Here is a 17,163-nt window from a genome sequence, read left to right as displayed (position 1 = left end):
ACCAATACTGTGCCACAGTGAATTAAGCTGCTGCCTGCAGCTTTAGCAACCCATATGAGCTTGTGTTCAAGACCTGGCTGTTCCATTTCCAATCCAGCTTCCAGCTAATGTACCTGGGAAAGCAGGAGAAGGCCAAGTCCTTACTTCCCTGCACCAAAGCTCCTGGCTTTGGCCTGGCCTAACCCCAGCAGTTGAAGCCTTTTGGAGGATGAACCAGCAGATTGAAGATCTGTCTCCCCCTCTATCTAAAGCTCTGCCATTCAAATAAATCAGTCTAAAAAAAGGGAGGACCAACAGTCATCTGAACCCTATCCAAAGGAAAAAGTATTTCACGCAGGTGTCACCTCCAAAGAAGACACACAAAAGACACTATTATGCAACATTCAGTATATTTATTTTACTAAAGAATATGGTTCGAAAAAAACACAAAGTGGAACTTAAAACTAGTCCAATTAAGTGGATAGGGCTGACTCCATCCCAACCCCACTTTCTTTCAATGTATGTGGAGCTGAAGCCATGTGAAAGCACTGTATACACCTCGCCTTCCATTATGAATGTTAATGAAATTCTCTGAACATAAATGAACTTCTCTGAGCTGAGACACAAACAAAGTTTTACAAGATACAGGCACTTTATGTTCCCAGTTTTAAAAATAAACCAAGTGAAAAATATTAATAAAGGTAACTGGAATAGAGAAAGCTTTAGGAGTTCTACCATTCAGTTCTAGTGGCTTCCACTGAATGCAAACAGACAAACAAGTAAAACAAAGTTTAACTGAGGTTAATGGTCATTTTGTGAAAAGAAATCCAATTTACTACAATTGGAAGAAGCGAATATTTGAATCCAAATTAAAGATATGCAGCAATGTGCATTAAATTTTACACATTTACTCAGCTGAATAACATCTGAAAGCTTTGCAAGTGTGGCTAGTGAGAAAAGCAAAAGGTGCTTTTAATCCACAGTATCTGATTAAACAAAACAAAGCAATTTACAAAAAAAAGTACCAAATGATACTTTAAAATAAATAGTTCATCATTTTGATGAATATATACACGTAGAGTCCACTTCTTGGGGATTTAGCTATCTAAGAGTGGCATATCACTATCCAGAGGTGCAGGAGCAAGTTCACATAAATAAAACAGTGTAGCTTCACTAGCTTCAGCCTCAGTCAATGGCTCCAGCCGAACAAGCTTACTTTGGGTTGGTTCTGGGTCCAGGCTGCTATCCAGAAGCTCATCAACTTCTATGGGTTTATCTACAGAGGACAGAACTTCTGATGATGCCGTTGTGCTTCCCTGTTCAACAGCAGAAGCAGGGTTCCCATCAAGGAATGCAAGAAGTGGAAAGGCAGTGTACTGGATAAGCTGCTTATCTAAAAATCAGAAAACATTCTTTTATCAACAGCTTGTACTAAATTCAGGCTGAAGGGAGAAAAGTGAAAACAGGATACATGTAAGTAGTAATCACTACACTTTATATAGCCAAGTAAGAAACAATACTTTGTGTCAATAAATTTTAAAATGTTTATGACAGATAGTCCTTTACTCAACACTTAAGGGTTATTTTTAACAATTAAGATGCCACCTAGGGCCTCGCAGCATGCTATTAAAACTGTCTGGCTTGAATCCTAGTCAGAGTTGAGACAGTTCAACCGACTGGCTTTCTGCCATCCACATGGGAGATCTGGCTGAGAATCTGAATCCCAGCTTCTGCCTAACCTGGCTACAACCATTGTGGACATTTCGGGAGTATACCAGCAAAATGACAGAACTCTGTCTCCTTCTCACTCTTTCTGCCTCACAAATACAGACTTCTTTTTAAAAAACGGAAATGAGAGCTCTTTCATGTCTCCTAAAGTAAAAACAAAACAAAAATTCAAAAGACAGAACTGTGACCTCAACTTTAAGAACTGCTACTACACCAATTCAATTTTCTTCATATGCTAAAGCCTTGAGACAATGAATACAGAAATGAAACCATTATATTTGGTTCACCTGTTAAATATGAAAAAGACATTTTTTGGCATGCACTACCTTCAATATGTTATTTAAAAAAAAAAAACTTGCAAATACTATTACTACAGCTACATACACTTACCTGGCTTTGATTTAGATTTTCTTCCCTCTTCTGAAACTTGCTGTACCACATTGTTCTTGGTAGTTTCTAATCCTTTATTCTCAGACTAAAAGGAAAAGAATAATTAAAAATACTTGTTTCATATATGTCCCTAAAAATACAAAAAAATTACAATATGTAAATACTGTATTATCTGAAATATAGAAACAGAAAACAAGGAAAGATGAATCGTAGATACTTAAGTAGAAGACTGGTAAGAACACTATTGTCATCAAGCCCTCTCAACTACCATGACACTGAAAAAGGAGTGGATATTTCGATACAAACACAGAATCTGTCAAGAGTAGAAGACTGAAATGAATCAAAGAAAACTTTAAATATTAGTAGAGATAATTAATACTTTAAGCAATCAAATTCATTTAAAATGCAGTACACATTTTTCTTCAATAAACAAGCTAAACATATTTATAGTAGCTCACAGGAAGATATTGTCTTAGCATTATTTATCCCTAGGTCTTTGAAGCCTCAAGGATGATATGATTTCTGCTCTTGTACTTCTTGTAGCTTCTGCAATTGTTGTTGTCATTTCAAACTGCAGTCTTTCAACTGCTGTCTTCTGTCCTTATATCTAACAGGGGAATTAAATCTCTACCGTTGTTAAATTCTTCAGTGCTATTGCTTCTTGGCCTTTTGGCTAAGATCAAGTGTACATTCTTCAGTGCTCACTTCAGTGATGTTCAAACATTGAGGTGAAGAGGTACCTAATTCCTCCTTAAAAGCTGTAAGTCCCAGATATCTGCACCTTGGTTAAGTATTTATGGTGTAACAAAATCTGTACACTAGTACCTGTGATTGCCCCTAAGAGCCACCATAAAATGAGGTAATACAAGCTTCCATGATTCAGACAAGATGATGGCGTCAAACTACACATTTCCAAAGTTGACATTAAAGTATCTCATTTAGTATTAACAATAAACACATAAACACTGATGCAATATCATCTGCATTTTTATACTATCTAAAAAGGTATTTTCAAGGACTTCACTGTTGTTATAAACATGAGAAACAGAAAGGCCTGGGTTTCATTTCCCACATAGTCATTTCTAATCTTAATTACATACTGAGGGGAATAAAGGCATCTTCACTTATGAGCAAAATGTTGTAATCCGGGTCATGAGCAAGGGAATGAATTACTGATGAAATGCTAATTATTTAGAACCTTTAATCTGGATTCAGAATGACAAAAGTCTAATATTTCTGTAATATTACAATGCAATATTACAATGCAATATGTAATCTAGTATTTAACTGCTATTTCTGAAAACTGTAATCAAATTACAGGTTTCTTAAATATGACAACTAAAAAACAAACAATTCAATGTCTGGCAATAAACAATAAAACAGTCACTAATTGAATATACAAGTCTTACTATATGAATTTACAATCTTCTAACAATAGTATGATTATATTAACAGTTTAATGATCCACACAATCTTATATTATCCCAACCACAGTCCACAAGCCTAATTCAGCATAGTTCCAATGTGTAATCAAAACTTCACTGGAACACAGCTGTAACAGGGAATATTTGGACTGCAAAACCAATATTTCTATAGAAAACTGCTGATATAAAACCCAAATATTGATTAGTAAGATCATTTTACTAATTCACACATTTCTTAAGCTACCACAACTCTGGAAAAAAGCAGAAAATCTCATCAGGATATCCACATGCAAGACAACAGTCAGGAAATTGAACACTCTCACCCTAATTACTCATAATTATTTGAGATATGCCCCTTTTCAACTTTATAAAACAAGAATCTGATTTCAATAATTTGGTTCTTGATTTGCCATTGTAGTCAATGGAAAACAAGGGTTACTAATAAGCTGTGATAGATATGCAATAAGGGAATTATATACCTACTTAAGCAAAAAGCTATATAAAGTAAATGAATTATTTATAAACACTGGTTCTGAATTGCCTTCATTACTCATTAAAAAATCAGTTCTAAAGAATCTTGTCAAAACTTGCTAAGACAAACCGGTGCTCTATATGTTAAAACTAAAAACAAAACGAAACAACAACAAATTTATTACTTAAAAAAGAAAAAAAAAAGGTCCAAAGTCCTGTGTATAACTGTTTCAACTCAGCTTTCCTGAAATTAGCACAAATTCTTGAGTTTTTTAAAAATGCTAGTAAAATTAAAAAATTTAAAGATTATGGGTACCACTAAATTTTCAATAAGAATGTTGAGATGTTATTATAGAAGGAATAAAAATATAAACCTCAGCATTTTCAAAATACAAATAATCTTATTATAGTAATTCATGTTAATGGCATAACTTAAATGTGAAGTTTAGTTCATTTATTTTCCAGCACCAAAAATGCCACTTATACATTGGTAGTTAATATCATAAATGTCAGTAGGATTGGGAAATTATACACCCCTAGCCAAAGGCTAAGTCTTCATCTAGATTTTACTATTTTATTTTTATCACACATACTACCTTAGAATATAAAATGGTTTTTAAAATTGGGAGCGATATTGCTCTCTCTATATAGGGATTTTTAATATTTTTTACAGCTATGGGTCCTGAGCAACATGAATTAAAACTTACTTTTGTATTATTGATGTAATCTGTGGGATTCATCTGCACAGAACTAGTGAAAAGCTGAAAGACCAAACAAGAAAGATGATAAGTTTAAAAAATAGTAAAAAAAAATTGTGTGTTCAAAATTTGTATACAACCACACTGGGAGATGAGATGTAGTTCCTACACTTAGAAGTATTCACACAATAAAACCAGTCTGGAAAAGGAAAGCAAAAAGAACAAATAAACAAAAGCAGAGCAAGCTAGCCCACGCATTAGATGAAAGTTCAGGTTGCAAGATTTTCTCTATAAACACTTAAGATAAATGGTGCTTTCTCCCTATCTCCCTTCTTCATTACTATAGTCAATTAATGTCATTTGTTTTCCTTCATGCCTTTGTCAGCAAGTAACATCCAAGACTGAGTCCATACTTTAATACAAAGCTTATACTTAAATACCTACTTATCACAAAATTTCTATAGAATCCATGACAGAGGTTCCTAAACCATACCAGGAATATCCCAACACAACAGCACATCTACTTGTTAGTTTGTTTTACCTCATCTAACAAGGTAAGTTTAAAGTGCTAAGACTCCCCCCTACTGTACTCCTCAGTCCAGTGGGTTTATAGATACAGTTTTAATTTAAGTCATAAGATTCAAAGTCATTCGACCACAGGGATTTACCAAACCCCTAAGAAATAATCATGCAGAACACAAGGTGAAGATGTTATTCCTGCTCTCTAGGAGCTTACAATCTAAAAGACCATTAAGACCAGCATCAAATAGCCCAACAGGTTCACAGTAAAAGAATGGTAGGATTCCAAAGCACTAAGATATTAAGAGAATGAGAAGTCAAAAAAGCACTCACAGAGATACACAATAAAACAAAAAGACCTTAAAAAGTTACGTGGCATATTCTAAGCCCTGGAGAATGGTTAGATCTTGGAAAATGAGAAGATGGAGGCAGAGTTCTTTGGTACAGTATCAGCAACAACAAAAGTTTAGGGTTTCTTCTAGGAATTCTGTAAAGTTCTGAATTGACCAGCAAGTTATGTACAATGAAAGCAAAGCCAGTCAGTTGACATGAGTACATCTTAATGAAAATGAAAGCCTTGAGTACATCCTAAGCAAATCCACAGTGCTTTAAGTTAGTATTTTATGAAAACGAGCACAGCAAATGGTCTAGACAACGAAAAAAAAAAAAATGCAACCAGGACATAAGCAGAGTCCTCCATTCTCGAGATAATGATTTCTTTCATTAACATTCCATATTTCATAGTTCTAAAAATATTCCTAGATATTCCTTTGCTTTCTCTTTCCTCCTCCTTCCCTTCTCATATTACCCATTGATTACTTAAGAGGAATGAGACAGTAATACATGATTACCAGTATCCGGTGGTTTAGTCCGCTACTGTCTATCTCAGAGGTTTAACCAGATTCTGTCCCTACTGAAGGATGCCTTTGAAGGCAAGCAGTTTAAGCTCCGGTTTCTCTATGCTCCCTCCAACTTACTACTCACTCATTGCCACAGGAATATTTTGTTTAGTATTTCCAGCAGATATACAGTAAATTATAAAAGCTACATCAAACAAAAGGAACTGACTATGTTGGTTACTCCCAAGCAAATTCTCCACACCATTAAGGACTGATTCTCCACAGAAAAGCTATGAACTCTTTAATTCACATCTTTACCATAAAGGGTGATTGCTAAAGAAACCACAAAAGGAAGCAATCTGAGGCAATGTTTAAATGATGATTCCAAAGACACAGAATCAGAATTAAAGTATCTCTAAAATATTAAAAGCTAAAAGTACACATTTCAGACCAAGTCTGAATTAAAAAGAATTAAAAAGAGGTAGAAAAAATAAGGAGAAAAAAGGACAGAGTCCCTTGGTGGAAGTAAAACACAGCAAGAAAAAAGAAAAGCTCCTAAACAAACAGAATGGTTAGAAACACAGAATAGGGCCAGACGCAATAGCCTAGAGACTAAAGTCCTCACCTTGCATGCACTGGAATCCCACATGGGTGCCAGTTCAGGTCCTGGCTGCTTCACTTTCCTTCCAGCTCCCTGCTTGTGGCCTGGGAAAGCAGTCAAGGATGGCCCAAAGCTTTGCGACCCTGCACCCATGTGGGAGACCAGAAGTAGGCTCCTGGCTCCGGATCAGTTCTCTCTGGCTGTTGCAGGCTCTTGGGGAATGAGTTAACGGAAGGAAAATCTTTCTCTGTCTCTCCTATCTCTATAAATCTTAGTTTCTAATAAAAATAAATAAATCTTAATTTTTTTTCAAAGAAGTGTCACAGTATTAATAGTTCTAGTAATTTAGAATTCCTGTAACAGCCCTTAGAAAATTGGGTGAGAGAGGTTAATGTGTCAAACATTAATAACATCTAGGAAGCAGCATGAGTCAAAAATGGAACTCCGAAGATACGATTCAAAATCCCCTTCCTCTTGCTCAATGGATTAAGAAAGAAAAAGTTACATTTAATACGGAAAACTAAAATAAGGAGGCACCTCAGGCTCAGAGTAAATAAGTGAGAAAATAGTGTTTCAAAATAAATGAGTAAAAAAGAGGTAGATGCTTATTTCCACAGGTTTGCAGTAAAGGAGTTAAAGAGAACGGTAAATAAGGGCAAAATGTCAAAAGCTGACTTTGTAAGACCAGAAAGATCAAGATAGAAAAGAAATAGAGAGGGCAAAGGACAGGACTAGGAATGTGCCTCCGAAAAGAAGCAAGCACTTCCTCCAAGAAAGGATATGGACTGGAACCAGAAACACTGCAGAAAAGAATCAGAGCATAATCTACTGTTATCTGAACAGGGAGCACTTGGGTAGGTAAAGTCTTGAGGACAAATTTAAGTGCATTCAACATACATTCCAAAGTTTAAAAGAGGCAATGGTATATATGTGGCTAGAATTATGAGATTTTTAATTCATTTTAGAGAACATATACCTTGAAATACTTCAGGACCCAGAGTATTAGAATCAAGGAGGATTGCCACCTTACTGTTTTTTTTTTAAAGATTTATTTTTATTATTTTTTTTATTGGAAAGGCAGATATACAGAGAGGAGAGACAGAGAAGAAGATCTTCCATCCCATGATTCACTCCCCAAGTGAGCGCAACGGGCCGATGCTATGCCGATCTGAAGCCAGGAGCCTCCTCTGGGTCTCCCACGTGGGTGCAGGGTCCCAAAGCTTTGGGCTGTCCTCGACTGCTTTCCCGGGCCACAGGCAGGGAGCTGGAAGGGAAGCGGGGCTGCCGGGATTAGAACCGGCACCCATATGGGATTCCGGGCGTGCAAGGTGAGGACCTTAACCACTGTGCCACCACGCCGGGCCCCAGCTTACTGTTAATAAACTGAAATATATTATCAACATGGGTGTTTAATTTACTTAAGATGATTAACAAAGTTCAGTACATAAAGAAAATTTTCAAAGAAAGTGAAATCCATCCCCTATAATGACTGTATTCTGAAAAGGGGTGACAAACTAATATGATATTGACAAAAATTAGTAAGAAGTACAGAATTAAGATAAACTAATGAAAATAAGCTTGAAGAATGTAAAGGCACTAATTAATGCCTTTCTGTCTTGTTAAGATGCCCTTAGAAGGTTTAAGATTATACTCTTTCATGTGGGAAAGCTGCATTACACGACAGGGAACAAACAAAAGCAATGAAACGTTTCAAAAGGAAAGACAGAACTCTGTTAACAGCAAAAAATAGAAATAAGAACAGTATTCATCTGAGGGGTGATAGGCCATAAAGTTTTACATAAAGAAGCAGCTTTACATAAAGAAGAACAGCAGTTACAAGTGGAAAGACAGCCAGAAGGTTGGATAGTACCAGAAAAGTGGAAGAGAGATTTAAATCCATATATTAGAGTTAAGTTCATACAGACGGTGGTGGGAATTGGAACAGGAGAAACTTGCAGATATAAAACTATTACAGGTAGCATACATAACAAATATATTTGAATGAAAAATTTCTCAAGTATTAAAAAGTATCTATGCTGTTTCCAGGCTATAACCAATTGCCACAGATCTCTATTCAGTGACAATTTGTTCTGCAGAAAAACAACAGAACAAGTCCAGACAAGACCTAGATTTAACAGAGCTGTTCAACAGAATGGTTACGTTGTTCACGGGCAAGTCACTGAACTGCTACTCAGAGGCAAGCAGTCATCATCCTCCTTCAATGTTCCAAATCAATCCATTCCAGTCCTTCAGACAAAAATATTTACTTAAGAAAAAAAAACCAAAATGCAAAACCAAGAAAGTACAAAAAAAGCTGTGTTGGTGTTTAAATATTATAAATACATAAATTACCAGTATAATAAAGATTAGACAAAGTACCTACATCAACCAGTAGATCTGGGTCTATGCTAAACTGTCTTCCTGAGAGCATAGCTTGGAAGTCCTCCAAACTGCAATCAATACTGTCAAGATAATCCAACAGCTCAACCCTAAGGAAAAAAAACCAAATATTAGGTCTTCCTCTTTTCATGTTTAAATTCACTACTGAAACTTGGTCAAGAAAACACTGCTAGCTACTGCTAAATCATTAACCAGTTCTTTAGATCTTATTCAAGATTTCAAATTCCTGAAAATCTGAACTCAGGTTAACAAAACATCACTATTTACAGAAAAAAGGTTCCACAACAACACAGCCTAACTTACTTTTGTTCTACATTATAAAGTATTTAATCACAGATTCTTATTATATACCAGCTTTCTTTACACCATTAAATCCCTTAAGAAATGTCATATTATTTCACAGTCCTGATTCAAACAAAAATCACAAGCACCAATGGACACTCAAAATAGGTATTTTATCAAAGAAATTAAAGGAAACAGAGCAGCCTACTATTCTTGGGATGATTAAATTTTTTTCATTACATAGCTCCATCTAGACCAAGGTGGGCTACATAGGCTCAGCAATGAAAAGCAAAGAGAAATAGAGAAACGAAAAGCTAAGAGAAATAGAATGTGAAGTGAATAAAGCAAAACTAATTTCAGACAACATTAATATATGAGTACTCACTTTCCCAAAAGATTGATGTTATCATTCAAAATGGAATCCATCATGGTTACAGGATCCTCTGTGGTCAGACTGGATGAGCCATTTAGCTGGACAGCACTAGACATGAGGGGACTATTGCCATCACTTCCTGAACTCACGGATTCTCTGGCTTGTTCACTCGGCTCTCCACTCTGAATGACAGGTGCATACTCATCTTCATTGTCATCTTCAACAATGACAATATCAGGGTACTGGCTACAGCAGGATCAGTGACACAAGAAAGAACCAATCACATTTCAGACAAATTGAATAAATGCACTGCATTCACTCATTCTCAATGGAAATTCTCTCAAAACACATTTTCAATTTCTTAGGTATGTAGTTTAACCATAAATACCAACACTTCATAATATTCAGGCACAAAAAGAATCACTGGAAAGTATTTAACACTAAAAAAAAATATCAAATGATTCTCAATCCTTCTTTGCTCAAGAGGAAATGGGGGAGGGCTTTAGTTGGTTGAATAATTTGGCTTATTTTAACTATTCAATTGAGGAACCCAAATATGAAATAGGTAAGTTTATTTAGATATAGAACACTTTTGAATTTAACTCTTTATAAAGAAAGATTATTAATATTTTCAGAAATGTTTATTTTACAAACCTCTCACCTGGAAGAATCAGATATAACGTCCTCATTAGTTTCTGGAATAACTGGGATACTTTCTTCATCTGCGTTATCATCAGTAACATCATAAATAATGATGTCATCGGATATCCGCTCTCTTGGCTTTAAACCTTCAGTCCTACTGTGTGGAACCTAATCAGTGAAGAACAAGGTATCTGAAACCAAAACCAGAGAAACTACAACACCAGATACTGCTTCATAGGACAGCAACTATTAAATGATCCAGATACAATGCTAAGTAAATAGGTATATCTTTGGCCCTAATGGGACTTATCACTGATGTTAGCAAAACCAATTCACAGGAGGTTTATTCTCTGCATTCTACTTAACACATTTATAATAAGATACATCAAATATGGCATGGCTAACAATGTTTCTAAAAGGTCTTCTAAACTGGAAGTATTTTTTATATCTAGAATTACAAGTCTTAGGATTTCACCAGAAATTTCAAGTAACCAGATCACTACTAGGCTGATGGTGATTTACCTCACCTGAGCTACTACTGTGAAATGCTTTACATATTCTTAATCAAGGAAAGAAAAAAAAGGCACTTCAACAATTTCAAGGTCAAATGTCAGTCTTATAGCAATTAAAAAAAATTTGAGATAGAGCTGTACTCAGATAACAGCTACAAAATTAAAAACAAAAATTCAACTTTTTAAAGCAAATCAATATTATAATGCAAAAGCATATACTTTCAACCACAATAGTAAAACAGAAGATAATAATATATAATACATTATATAAACCAAGTTAAATTAAAAAAAGATCTTCACCCATTTATGTGAGCCTTCAATCCTAAAATCTAGGTATACTTAACTATTTACAAACAGAAGAGATCGGGTGTAAAGTTGGATCTGTGAGAAAAAAAAAATCCTAATACTTCTATTATAAATCTCAGCAATATTTAAACTCAAATATTTGAAAGTAATAATAGTAATAAAAAGATAATAATAAGGTAGGAACTCTAAACCAATTTGTAACTGCCTATACATCTGAAAAATAAATCTGTGACAAAGACTGAACATAAATATTTTACTACTGCTAGAGTAAAAGAAATTCTAGCAGTGTGAATTTATAATAAAAACTAAAAACAATGAAAGACACATAATCACCACACTACCATAATTTCATTATGTTAAATTAAAACATAACATTTAAATACATGAAATCTCTACATTTAATAAATAGCAACAAGTAAAAACGCACATTGCCAAGTGATACATCTGAATTAGCATCATTTATAAAAAGTTCAGATACACGCAAAATAATGCTTAGTATTATTACAAGAAGCACATACAGAAAACAGTCATGAGAATCATAAATACTAATTCAATATAATAATTCTCTCAAAAAGAACAAGAAGGGAGGAGAAGAAAAAAACTTGGCAATAGGCAACTGGCACTATATTGTAATGTTTATAGAGCTGGGAGATGAACACTTGGATTATTATTCACTGAAATTGTTTGCATTAAATACTGCAATAAAACAAGTATAAGACAATAAATAGACTATTTTTTAAATTACTTTGTGATGGTGATTATCAGTTGATTCTTTGACTATGTGCTGAAATAGATTCTTCTTTGGGGCTCCATTAGTGTTTAGCAGTAGAGGCCTGAAAATCAGAAAAATATTCATGCAGTTCATTGAAGCAAACAAATAAGAAATTCAAGCTGTTTCCAACAATTTACTCATATACAAAGTCACCTCAGTAATAAAAAGTTTCAGTAATATCCTCCAAGGAAGTTTTTTCTATTGTTTAAGGTTTACTTATTTTTAATGGAAAATGAGATTTACAGAGGAGAGAGAACGAAAGATCTTCATCCACTGGTTCACTTTCCAAATGGCCTCAATGGCTAAAGTTGAACTGATTTAAAGCTGGAACCAGGAGCTTTCTCCTGGTCTCCCACGGAGTGCAGAGGCAAAGGCTTTGAGACATCTAGTGCTTTCCCAGGCCACAATGAGTGAGCTGAAAGGAAAGTGAGGTCGCCTGGATCTCCACCTGCCTAACCATATGGAGACCATAGGCACATGACACTGTGCCCTTAGCTAACAGACTCCAACATGGCCTGGATACTACGCATGCAACAGGAGCAATGGGCTGCACCCCAGTCTCTCTTCCCTACTCTGCTAGGATTTCCTTCTTAAACAACTCTAGGAAGTCAAATGTTATATTCATCCTGCTTTAACGAGCCCGCCCTGCTACACACAATTGCCTGTGCTTCCTATGCTTCCTGACCTTTAATTTCATTGGAGGGTCCACAAGAGATAGACATATCTGTTAGCCAGTCACAATGTTGTTGCACTGCCAGGACCGCCCCTCTCCCTGTCCCCTTCTCCTATATAAGCTTGTGATTTCTCTTAAATAAACCGGGCATTCTTCACCACCAGTTTGTCTCTGCTGTTTCTGCTGCATGACAACACTGTCGCCTCACCCCTTGGTGGTCTTTGGGCCTGCTGGAAAGAAGACCCCCCTAAGAGGAACTGGCACCCAAACAGGAACCTAAACAGACTGGCACCCAAACAGGAACCTAAAGAGATCGAGACTTTGGCAGTTCAAGACTCAGGAGTTCAAGACATCAGGTAAAATTGGGTGAGGCCCCAACTTTGGTTTGTAGGCAGAGAATGTTTTGCCTTAACCAGTAAGCCCTGAGATTTCTTGCCCTAACCAGTGCACAGAGATTTTACACCCTAACCAGTGGGCCCTGAAATTCTTGTTCTAACTTGTGGATTCAGATTTTTCACCTCCCAGTTTGTGTTCTGAGATTTTCACCCTCTGATTTCTGTGTTAGAGGATATCTGCTTTTTTGTGGAGCTCTTGCCACACAGGTTTGATTGTGTCTCATGGTGATCATAGGTCAAATAAATTCAAGGGATTCAGAATTCAAAACATGGAGTAGGACCACTCCAGAGACAGATTCCTCCGACTTTCAGGAGAGTGGTATTGAATCCCAATTGGGTATGAAACAAAGTACAGATGAATTGTGTTTGGAGGGAAAGGGAAGTGAGGCATACTAATGTAGCAGTTCAGCCCAGCTGTGGGATGCACCTGCTCTTGGTCACTCTTGTTTACTTTGCTCCAGATTCAGTTATAGGGGACTTCAGAGGGAGAGCCCATGGCCAACAGTGGGCCGCAGCCACCTCTATTGGTTTAATCTCCCTTTGCCACCCCAGTCGGAGTCACCCCCCACTTAGACTTTGCCTTCCACCTTCTGGGACTCTTCCAGCCAAGCAGGTTCCGCTGCAAGCACCTCTGGCCATGACACAGCCAGCCTTTCCCCCAAAGCCATGGGGGTGTGTGTGAGTCTACTCCAGCAGCATTCCCAATTAATAGGATTTTCACTAGACAGACTCCCATGGAGGTGGTATTCCCATGACCCCTTAAACTAACCTACTATTAAACTGTTTCAAAGTGCTAATTAAAACAGCATGCTACTTATTAATGTACAAAGTCTTTTTATACCAAGGTAATTTTTATGCTTTCAGTTATTCATCAAGTTTCTGACTGCTTTCAATTGATAAAGGTTATACACTTGTTTTAAAAATATTTGAATGATGACTTTATGTTAATAACTGAGTAAAATTGTGTTACGTTTAGAAAGAGCGTTTCTATTAGATATTTTGGCCCTTTTGGTATTCTTAAAAAGGCATTCAAAATATTCAAAACTTTCAAATTCTGGGACTTTGGTATCTCCAACTGAGGCCTCCTGGAGATATCAAAGAACTTTATCTGCAATTTTGTGGAGACAGATGATCAGATCAGGCTGGTTGGATTATGTCAAGGTTGTTGTTAAATGCCAAACGGGGAAAAATTTTTGTTGCATTGAAGTACTATTGTGTATATCCATGGAGCTGTGAAGGTTTGTTTGCACACTTTTAACAATTTAGCTCTACATTTGTATCCAATTGTTCATTACATATTCTTAGGATTAACACTATTGAAAAGATGAAAATTTGGATTTTCAGCCTGATGGAGGGATTTCATAGTGGTAATCATCTGTTTTCTCTCGGGGTATTGGTTGAAGACTGTTGACTTGATGGCTTTTCACTTACTGGTTTCTGGTGAACACTACTAACTGCTGAACTTGGTTGATGATGGTTTTCATGAAATTTTGGTGTGTACATGTGATCACACACACTTGTCATCTTTGTTTTTATGGAATTCTTTGGTTCTCTGAGTGTGATGTTAGCATTGGGATAATGATTCTGTGTCTGCTGGTCGTAAGCTATTTTAGATTTTGTGGGTTGTCTTTTGCAGTTTTTGCAACAGGAGTTGTTTCAGAGGGGGGCAAATACTATCCCTCAGGAACATGTTAATTTAGTTTTATTCATATTTTTAAAGTTTTCATAAAAAGTCTAAAATTTTACACAAAATCTAAACCACCTAAGATTTCGCCCTCTGGTAAGCCACCAGCTGTGTGTCAGTGGAGGCCACTTGCTGGTCCAATGCAAATGACTTTGGTTTGATGAAGGGAACCAGCCAGCCAAAAGTGGACAGGTCTTGACACCTTGCTAATCATTGGAAAGAGGGTTTGCTTGTGTTTTTCCAGAAACTGAGCCACAGTCTGTATGGGTGCATGCCTGCAATGTCAAGCTGTGGAGCCCCTCCTTTGGAGGACACCCCTCCAACAAGACAACTGCAGCACCTTGTCCTGAAAGGTCCATCGCCATCAAGGAACCAACAGAGGAGAAGGAAGCCAACCCCCTCCCAACATTGGGTGATAAAAGGGAATCTTAAGGAATTCATGGATTAGGCACAGTGATTGTCCCTGACCTCATGATTTATTTAAATCCCTAATAGATTAGGGCCACAGGGAAATCTTCATTAAAATGTTTAAGAAACATCTTAAAATTCCTCAGCTAGATCTGAACTCAGTGAAAAACAGGCGATTTTTAGAAAACAGATTGTTGACTGCTCTGCACATTTAGAAAATGTATAGACACTTACAGTGGGACCTGAGAGCACCTGGCAACCTCTAAAAGGTGGTCACATGGTCTTTTATTGTAGACCAGGAGGGGATTCGTTAGCAGAGCCTGAGGATAAGAAGAGGTTTGTAATCCTGGTACCAGTGAGATTCTCGGTGGCCACCCAAGAGCTTTTGCTGCAGAAGCAGCAGACTTCTTCATCAAGGGCTGTCAAGAAAAACACCAAGGGCCATGTCCCATCCGCCAAAGAGATCACTGGAGGTTTAGCTGCCCTTGAAGGCCGAGAACTTCAGGGTCAGCCACTTCCAGTTGGGTCTCTCACACAGGACTGAAGCAGCTCAGGATCCTACAAAGACTCCAGTGCCACATGAGATCAGCACCCAGAAGCCCTTGGTGATTCTCACGGTGAAGGGAATCTTACAAAGTTTCCTTCTGGACATGGGAGAGTAGCCTTCTCTGTCCTTAGCTCTAGTTTTGGTACACTCTCCCCTTAGAGTGACCTAAAGGACCTCTCAGGAGCCCCAGATTAGCTCATTTAAAGCCAACTGTTCTTACCTAAAGCAGAAAATTATAGAAGTTTAAATCCTCCAGGAGGGCTGCCTGGCCTATGACTACTCTGCCAGTCCCATACAAGGCTATTTACCAATGTCCCTCTTAAGCTTTTGCTAGACTCCACTGAGGTAGGACACCCTCACTGCTCTGATGCAGAGTTCTTGTCTTCCTCATTTGTTAACCCATAGAGGAGGTCTCTGTTCATCTACTAAGACTCTTCTGTACTACAGCTGTTAATGTATGGTTTCTTAAAATTGTAGCTGTGTTATTGTGCTTTATCTTCTAGAATAAATGTTTTTCTCAGATTTACGATTCACAGCAATTGGTGAAGTGTAATTATTTTTAGAAAATCTAACACTTGATTATTTCCTGTCTAGATGCGAGGTGGCTTTAGCCTTGTCAGAGCCAAAATTTCAGCAAAGAGAAGTCTCCAAGCTACAATCAATATTCCAGACACCTGAAGACTTCTATCTTCTATCAGGGACCTCTAGATTGACCCCTCCTGAAGAGTGCCTTGCTGCTTCCCCCAGCCTTTCAACGCCCCTTTTCAGCACGAAGTAGCCAGAATGGTCGTCGTCTTGTTTCCCTGGCAGCAGCTGGGTCCATTCTCCTAGGGAGGGATATGAGGAGTCAGATGGCATAATAGGCAGGTATGGTATCTGGTCCCTGGTGAAGATACCTTTTAAATTCCACAGTGTGTAGCCTCCTCAGCCTCAAATGTGGTTTGCAATGACCACTTATGCATTTGGAATCACATAGCCTTTACTAATATTAGTGATGTTTTCATTTTACACCTCAAAACCTGTGTTGTCTGATCATTTGTGGCTTAATATGTCTTTTAAAATCTTTGAAACGAGACTGGTGCCAGTGCCAGTGCCAGTGCCTGGGACTCCAGCCCAGCCAAAGATCAGTGAAAGGGATCCTGAAAGCAAGCACATGGCAAGATCCTCTCTACATTGGACCCAACATGCACCTGGCCTCATCATCACCGCTGCCATCTCCCTTGTGATCACAATGGCTGCTGCTGCAGTACCTGCACTATCATTAACTTAGACCATTTGGACTGTAGAAGCAGTAAGCAATGTGGCTATGCTAATCATCTATGCCCTTGGGACTTGGCCTGCCTTCCTGACTCTTCAACATAAATTGGACTTACATCAAGAACAAGTAACATTGTTGTGACAGGTGTTTTGCCTGCAATGTGATGATAACAGATACTGTTCTTGTGTCAAATTTTGTTCAAAAATACTTCAAACATCTTAGGGTCTCGGGACAAAGGTCATCTTGGGTGCGGAGCTTGTTT

At 37.3% G+C, this 17,163-nt stretch overlaps 1 protein-coding gene across 4 annotated transcripts in view; it reads right to left on the bottom strand.

The window, feature by feature from the left end:
- Nucleotides 1-377: 377 nt before the first annotated feature.
- The window catches only part of HSF2 (heat shock transcription factor 2), a 38,239-nt gene continuing 21,453 nt past the window's right edge, over nucleotides 378-17,163 (bottom strand). The window contains exons 7-13 of one of the 4 annotated variants that reach the window (XM_040965195.1): nucleotides 11,910-11,997; nucleotides 10,366-10,514; nucleotides 9,717-9,950; nucleotides 9,033-9,138; nucleotides 4,700-4,753; nucleotides 2,098-2,182; nucleotides 378-1,372 (exon numbers count right to left, since the gene is read on the bottom strand). In XM_040965195.1, the coding sequence (XP_040821129.1) occupies nucleotides 1,077-1,372; nucleotides 2,098-2,182; nucleotides 4,700-4,753; nucleotides 9,033-9,138; nucleotides 9,717-9,950; nucleotides 10,366-10,514; nucleotides 11,910-11,997 (1,012 nt within the window). In that variant the 3' untranslated portion in view covers nucleotides 378-1,076. Of the gene's footprint in view, nucleotides 1,373-2,097; nucleotides 2,183-4,699; nucleotides 4,754-9,032; nucleotides 9,139-9,716; nucleotides 9,958-10,365; nucleotides 10,515-11,909; nucleotides 11,998-17,163 lie in introns of all 4 variants that reach the window. The other 3 variants (XM_040965196.1, XM_040965197.1, XM_040965199.1) reach the window with 3 other exon arrangements.

The sequence above is a fragment of the Ochotona curzoniae genome, unplaced genomic scaffold (genome assembly GCF_017591425.1).
Source record: "Ochotona curzoniae isolate NIBS_2020 unplaced genomic scaffold, NIBS_Ocur_1.0 scaffold_3890, whole genome shotgun sequence".
In the NCBI taxonomy this organism is placed as follows: domain Eukaryota; kingdom Metazoa; phylum Chordata; class Mammalia; order Lagomorpha; family Ochotonidae; genus Ochotona; species Ochotona curzoniae.
The sequence above is the reverse complement of the archived record's forward strand: the minus strand, read 5'-3'. Positions and strand labels throughout refer to the sequence as shown.